This window comes from Temnothorax curvispinosus, unplaced genomic scaffold (genome assembly GCF_003070985.1).
Source record: "Temnothorax curvispinosus isolate PA1 unplaced genomic scaffold, ASM307098v1 QBEX01001036.1, whole genome shotgun sequence".
NCBI lineage: Eukaryota > Metazoa > Arthropoda > Insecta > Hymenoptera > Formicidae > Temnothorax > Temnothorax curvispinosus.
In genome coordinates, this window is record NW_020210816.1 from 7461 (window position 1) to 15373 (window position 7913).

The following is a 7913-nucleotide window of genomic DNA, read 5'->3' on the forward strand; positions in this document are numbered from 1 at the left end:
ATGAAACATACCTTAAGCCTGCAATATTTGAAAAATATATTTATAGAAATTATGACAAGTTATTTTAATAAGTATAAGTATTACATCTTTATATCTTGTGATAAACTCGTTCTGCGATTATAAATTTTAAGGTAAATTCTAAGATATAAATGAAAGTAATATATATTGAAAAGTTGAAATGTGGTAAAACTTGTTCTATTGTTGTAAACTTTAAGATAAGATTTTTGAATAAAACGTAAATACTAAAATAAGTAAAGAAAAGTTAAAATGCAATAAAACTCATTTTGTGGCATAACTTTATAAAATAATGTAAAATGCCAGTATTTTTAAGAAGAAATAAATCGATGAGAAGTTTATATAATTTATAAAATAGTTTAAGTTTGTATTAAGTACATTATAGAAATCAAAACTGTTCTATTTAAAAATAAACAAAATTTTATTACCAGTACATATATCTTGTATTTATTTTCACACCTTTTGCATAATATTTTCTTTAAAATTACACAACATAACACATACTTCAACTAATTTTGTAGCCAATGCAATGTAGTTGTGATTCAGTCTACTTGAAAGAATTTTGTACGTCTTGAGTAATCCAATACTTCTTTCAATGTGGACTCGATGTTTTGATAATAGACGGTCTTTCATAACTGTTTGGTGAGGTAGATATCCTTTACCTTTTGTAAAAGTAGGTGTAGCAACAGTAATATTGTGTGGTGCAAAAATGTCTTGTACTACAAACCCTCGATCAGCCAGAATTAAATCACCAGAATCGCACTTTTTCATCAAATCACTCCGTTCAATAATCTGTCTATCGCTAGTTGAACCTCCATATGCTGGAGAATGGTATGAAATTAAACCACCCGGAGTAGAGCCAATGACAGTTTTAACAGTAGGACCATTTTTGTATGTGCTGAATGATGATTGCTGTAAACGTGGATTATGTGGCTTGTCAACTCGAATTTCAGTTCCATCAATGATAACTCTTGTGGAGGGATAGTGTTGTTTAAAACTTTTTGGCATGTAATAGTCGACTAGTTGTCTACTAGGCCATATATCAATTAGAGACCATTGCTTTGCCATAAAAGTTATCCATGTGTGAAAGATGTTTCCTACAGCTAGTCTAGGAATAGAAAAGTGCTCTGACAGTTCAATATCGCAGCAATTTCTTCTTAATTTCCACAACACCAGAAACAACTGATTTGGCACTGATATATTTCCTACTGCCTGTTCTCTTGCGTACTTTAAATAATACACTGCTGGTCCTAGGGAGTATAACACTGTCATGAATTTGTCATAGTTTTCTAATCCGGTTAAATGTAACAATGATTCTGGATTATTTTTAAACTGCTCAATACTATAACGAGAAGCTGAATCTGTCGCAGTTGTTGCAAAGCTGCAAGCTTCTTTATCATTACACTGTTCAGTGTCGTTCGTTGAACAGTTTTCATTTTGCACGTAATTGCAACTAATACTTTCTTCATAAACATTTATATTGCTTGTCAAAAGCTCCATTTCAGCATAATTATAAACTTCCACTGAAATATGAGTTTCTTCATTTAAAGGCGTTGATACATTTTTATCCGTGAAAAATCCAGTTGTATCAGAATTTTGACCTTGCTGGAGACTATCATCTTGTACATTGTTTGACGCTTCAGATATGACTGGTGTAAAGTCTTCTGTATTATCCCTCTCATTTTCTTTTTCTTTCACATTAACATGTTCCTGAAATTTACTCTGCCAAGAAAAAATAGAAGGAACAGTCCCATGTCGTAAACGTGTAGACTGAAGCTCGTATCCTGCAAATTCACATAAAACATGAAGTTAAGTAGTGTTCGCGAAATCGCTGATTAATCCCGGCGATAGAAGCGGGATGAGAAGGACGCGCGTGGAAGGTGTTAACTAAATATTTACTTTATTTTTGTGTAACTCAGACCACAGTCTGAGCCGTCTTTAATGCGTCTTTAATGCGTCAAAATTGATACAATCTGACCTGAGAGTGATGAGCGGTGAACAAAATGAGGTGTCTATATAGTCTGTGTAAATGAGAGGCAATTATATTAATTGTCGTCCTCTTCGATGAATCGCCCGTGAGCCGGTGAGACACGTGGCGGTCGGCACTCGCGCACATGTGAGCCTGAGTCGTCGTGTTGATGTACCCGAGTAGCGCTGGATGAGCGGTCGCTTTACATGTTAATGCAGTATCTCGGCAGCTGTTGTAATCACTGCGGTGGGCACTTCAATGTGTAGTCACAATCGAAAATGCACAGAGCACACGTCGTGCGTCTGATCACTGCGCGGCCATTTGTACGACTCTGAATATCGCGAGGAAGACGTTGGCGATGAGCGCGCCCGTGCGTGCGCCAGCTGTCGCGGTGATCGGGCGTCGATACTCGATCGATGCTGCTATCTGATCGGACGGCGCAACGTTAACGGAATCTCGAACATTCCGCCCGCCATCAGCAACCTTGTTGATGATTCCTTACTCTTGATCCTTTATTCTGAGATTGGCCGAGTGAGTTTCGTGGTGGCCGTCTTAAGGGTAACCACCCTAGTGAGCCCATCCTTGCCGAGGTGCAGGTCCGTTACTCTGGCGAGTGGCCACTTGCACGGTGGAGAGCGTTCGTTGGTGAGCAGCACGATGAAACCCACCTTGATGCTGTTGTTAGGATGATGCCATTTGGATATCGCCTGCTGGCGTTGCAGATAATGAGCCGACCCTTGTGCCCAAACATGTTGAACATGCTGCTGGATGAGCTGCCACCGAGATAGTCGTGAGGTTGCTAGGTCAATCAGAGATGGCTCGAGCATGGTAATGATTGGATCTCCAATGAGGAAACCTGGTGTGAGCACTGAGACGTCTTCAGGGTCGTCACTCAGCGGTTCTAAGTGCCGCGAGTTGAGAATGTCCTTGTTTTGCGTTGTGAGTTTTTCCGTCGTGAGTAGAGTCTCCCCGATAGTCCGTCTCAGATGAAACTTCAGACTTTACTACCCCCTCCCACTTGCCCCCCATGTGTAGAGCGCCTGGTGGGTTGAACTCCCATCCTGTGTCATTAAGTTGTAAAACTTTAGCAATCCGTGATGTTCTTGAGAGTCCTGGATGAACATTTTCTTGAGCGCGGCGTCTGCTCCAATGAATGTTGTCCCGCAGTCCGAATACATGGTCTGAGCAATTCCCCTTCTAGCTGAGAATCTTCGGAAGGCTGCTATGAATCCTTCTGATGGGTAGTCACTGACTACTTCGAAATGAATTGCGGAGGTGGAGAAGCAGACAAACACAGATCTTTTCCTTGTATATTTTCACACCTCGTCCCTTCCATGTTTTGATAGTGGGCGGTCCGGCATAGTCAGCTCCTGTATGAGTAAACGGACGTGACGGCGTAACCCGAGAGAGAGGTAGTTGGCCCATCAGTTGATGAGCACGGATCCCCCTCTGCCGAGCACACACGACACACCGAAAAATACAAGACTTCACCGGAGCCCTTCCGCCGATGATCCAGTAATTTTGCCTGACATGAGCCAATGTCAGCGGTGTTCCTCCAGTCAAGGTGCGCAAATGGGCGTGATTAAGATTGAGAAACGTGAGTGGCGAGGTAAAATCGCCTGATGTTTGTTGTCTTGATCCAATGTTGGTTGATTGAGACGGCCGCCAACTCGGATGAGTCCTTGAGCGTCTATGTACGCCGTCAATCGACTAAATGCGTGAGCAGTTGGTGATCTCGAGTTGGCCGTGAGTATCTTGATCTCGTACGTGAAGTATGCCGCTTGAGTAGCCTTGATCCAGAAAAATCTGGCCTTCTCCAAAGCAGAGTGCGAGTCCAACGACCCGTCCCAGAACCCTCTCAAGAGAGCGATAAACCTGAAACAGAGAGCTGTTATTTTCAATAATTTATTGAAGGTTGAGTACTTGAATATGAGATCCCAATGATAGTTCGGCTGAGATGCAGCTGCATATAGAGCAATGCCAGGACGAGCCTCATGACCGTTCAATTCGTCCGGAAGCGCGGGTTGAGATGGCCATGCTTCAGGTGTGAGAATCCACGGTGGTCTCATCCACCATAATGAGTGGCTTTGGAGTTGAGCAGTACTTAATCCTCGTGATGCGCAGTCGGCTGGGTTGGACGTACCTGGTACGTATTTCCAATGTGCGTTCGCAGTGAGCTCTTGAATTTAAGAAACTCGATTTCTCACAAAATCCTTCCAGCGCGATGCATGAGATTTGATCCACGTGAGTGTCACAACAGAGTCCGTCCACAGGTGAGCTGCTGTAACGTTCAACTTCAAGGTGGCTTGAACGTATTGCATGAGTCTTGAGAGCAGCAATGCTGCGGTGAGTTTAAGTCTCGGGATGGTGAGCTGTTTGAGTGGTGCTACCTTCGTTTTGGAGCACACCAATGAAATCGTGGCGCCATTAGAGCCGTGGACGGTGATAAATACGACTGCAGCCATTGCCAATTGAGAAGTATCAGAAAAGCCGTGAAATTCCACTGACGAGGTACTCCATGTGATTTGAAAGGTGCTACCTTGGTTGTACCACCGAGGTATTGAGAGCTTGATCAAGCTTGTGAGTTCTTTTCTGATAATGAGCCACCGTGATGAGAGCTGGGATGGCAGTGGTTCATCCCATTGGAGCTTCATGTAGCCAAAGCTCCTGCAAGAGCATCTTTGCCTTGATCACCACTGGTGATACAAAGCCCAATGGATCGAGTATCTGAGCCACTTCAGACCAAGCGAGGCGTTTGGTGAGATAATCGGTGTGCGACGAGATCCTTGTTGAGAATGTGAATGAATCTTCTTGAGGAAGCCATCGTAATCTGAGTCTTTTGGTTACGCAATCGTCAATGTAGTTTGTGAGCCCTGGTCTTTTTCTGCTTGAACCGCAGTGAGTACGTCTTGATGAGTCGCGTGCCACCTTGCTAATGGGAAGCCGCCCGCCATGCATAAGTCCGTTGAGCAGTATTGACTACCTGCTGTCGTCGCCTCCAGAATTGTCATCAACATATCGACCGTTGTTCGATGATGTGGCACTTCATTGAGTTGTTCATCCATCCAGCGAGTCCGTTGGAAATTTCAGTCATCTTCATGCCTGTTGATCTGACTATACCCTTTGGTGATGTCAGTGGCAACTAAGTGCCGAACTTGTCGAATCCAGAGCAAGACATCGGTGATGCTAAAATGCAGCTTGGCTCCTGTGTGCATGAGATCATTAAGTGAGCGGCTGGATGTAGATGCACTCGAGCCATTAAATACCACACGTAATGTTGTGGTTGCACTGTCTGGTCTGAGCACTCCGTGATGTGGCAAATAATATTGTGTGAGCTGACTGGAAACGGTTGAAGCATTCTTCATGTAATTAAGCTCTTGATAGAGTATTATAAACTGATGATACAGACGTCGATATCTCGTGAGAGTCTTCTTTGTAAACTTTTCAAATATCGATGCGCAGTGAGATACGAATCGCCAAGAGTATCAAGTGATGATTTCAGTGTAAGTCGAACTGTGTATCGACCTGTTGAATACCGTGAAACAATACTCTTGAAATGTTCTTCACATCTTTGCTCGTCAGGAGTAATCCAGATTTCGCCAGCAAGTCGTCAAGAGCATCTTCTCCCTCCCGAACGGAGGCATGATGCACTGTGGCAATTGCCGATGATGATGTATTAACAGGTCCGAGAACGAGCTATCCGACGAGAGCTGCGCAATTGGCATCAATGTATCTCGTTTGATGATGTTGGGCTTGATAATCTGCCCATATGAGTCAGCTCCAATGATGATATCCACTGGCCGTGGTGTTAGGAAATCTAGATCAGCCAAGGTCAGCTTGGTGAGATGCGGCCATTCCTGTGGTGCAGCGTTGAAGGATGGCAGGATGTTTGTTAACGTCTGCAGAATGTGAGCTTGAATAATGACGTCTGTTCTTGAATGAAGTGAGTGGAGCGTAAGCATTCAACTCCTCGAGTTTGCGTCGCCTTCTTCGCCACCAATTCCCGTGATGAGAATGACGGAATGATGACGAGTGATGTTGAGCTGGCGAACGAGAGATTCTGAAACAAAGGTAAGTTCTGAACCTGAATCAATGAGAGGCCATACGCATTGAGTATGAACAGATGAGCTGATTTAAGCCAGGGCCGTAGCTAGTAATGTTGAGTGTAATGAGCGAGCCAAAGATGAGTGAGCGACGATTGCACCATCTTCCTATTGAGCTGACGCAGCTGAGCTGGTGATCGGCTTCGCTGATGAGTTTGACTGATGAGCCTCATGCAGCATCGTGTCGGTTGGTGCACTTCTTGCACCCCCGTGAGCCTTTACATGAGCGGCCGTTGTGGCGGCCTAGGCATTTGAACCAAAGCCTCCGTGGTATGACTAATTTTTGTCGATTTCCTGTTGAAAGATCCCTAAATTACGTGCACATCACAATGACGTGAGTGCCGTTGCAACAATTGCACGGGTAAATTAGATGCTGCCGTGCGGGCCGGTTGAGCTGCCACATGCTGAGCTGTCAACGTGCGCTTTGCTGTTGAATGAGCGCCGACGGCTGTGAGGCTGACGGCTTCAAGATATGCATGCTCCTTGAGAAACGCCTTGTTTGCCTCTTCGAGCTGCATTGAGATTTGGATGACCTCCTCTAACGGCATGTTCTTTGCACAAGTTGGCAGCGTGTCGCCAATATTCCGCACCGTCGCCAGTCGGTTCATTTAGGATGAGCTCCGTGGACAAGCGCACGGGTGAGGCTTGGCGTTCCGATGTGCGAGCCGGTGGTACCTCGAGCAGCGTCGTGATCTCCGTACCGCCCGTACCCGCCTTTGCGGGTTCCGTCATGTTGAGCCGTCCCTGAGCTGCGCACGATGAAATATCTGAGAAATGTCGAGACACGTGTAAGAAATGCTGCACGAATCGAGAACGTTCGAGAGACGCGTGAGAAAAACACTATGCGAATCGAGTCTACAATGTCATGTATTGAGCACGTGAAAATGTCTATTTACACTCGCGGGAGCGCGTGAACATGTTTTCGTAACACTCGCGAGCGCGCGTGAGAATGTCTGTCCTTCACTCGCGGAAGCGCGCGATAATGTCCACGTGGCATGTCGTGAAAGGCATGCCCTGTTCACATGATCTGTGTCCAAGCTACACTTTAAGTTCCACGCATCCGGCTCGAAGGACCAAATGTTCGCGAAATCGCTGATTAATCCCGGCGATGGAAGCGGGATGAGAAGGACGCGCGTGGAAGGTGTTAACTAAATATTCACTTTATTTTTGTGTAACTCAGATTACAGTCTGAGCCGTCTTTAATGCGTCTTTAATGCGTCAAAATTGATACAATCTGACCTGAGAGTGATGAGCGGTGAACAAAATGAGGTGTCTATATAGTCTGTGTAAATGAGAGGCAATTATATTAATTGCCGTCCTCTTCAATGAATCGCCCGTGAGCCGGTGAGACACGTGGCGGTCGGCACTCGCGCACATGTGAGCCTGAGTCGTCGTGTTGATGTACCCGAGTAGCGCTGGATGAGCGGTCGCTTTACATGTTAATGCAGTATCTCGGCAGCTGTTGTAATCACTGCGGTGGGCACTTCAATGTGTAGTCACAATCGAAAATGCACAGAGCACACGTCGTGCGTCTGATCACTGCGCGGCCATTTGTACGACTCTGAATATCGCGAGGAAGACGTTGGCGATGAGCGCGCCCGTGCGTGCGCCAGCTGTCGCGGTGATCGAGCGTCGATACCCGATCGATGCTGCCATCTGATCGGACGGCGCAACGTTAACGGAATCTCGAACAAGTAGAACTATATATTTCATACACAAATGTAATAAGTTAATATTTTGAATATATACATACCTGCGCGTATACTTTCTTTCATAACATGTTTCGGATTAAAATGATTTATACATAAGCCATGTTTTGGAGTTGG

General features: G+C 45.1%; 1 protein-coding gene across 1 annotated transcript; it reads right to left on the bottom strand.

Moving 5' to 3' along the window:
• Positions 1–1475: 1475 nt before the first annotated feature.
• LOC112459595 lies at positions 1476–7906 on the bottom strand (the record flags this gene model as incomplete). The annotated part of the gene is made up of 2 exons (XM_025023775.1): positions 7841–7906; positions 1476–1799 (listed from the first exon to the last, which is right to left on the bottom strand). Coding segments are annotated over exons 1-2 (346 nt in total), but the record flags the coding sequence as incomplete, so codon positions are not given.
• Between the last annotated feature and the right edge of the window lie 7 nt (positions 7907–7913).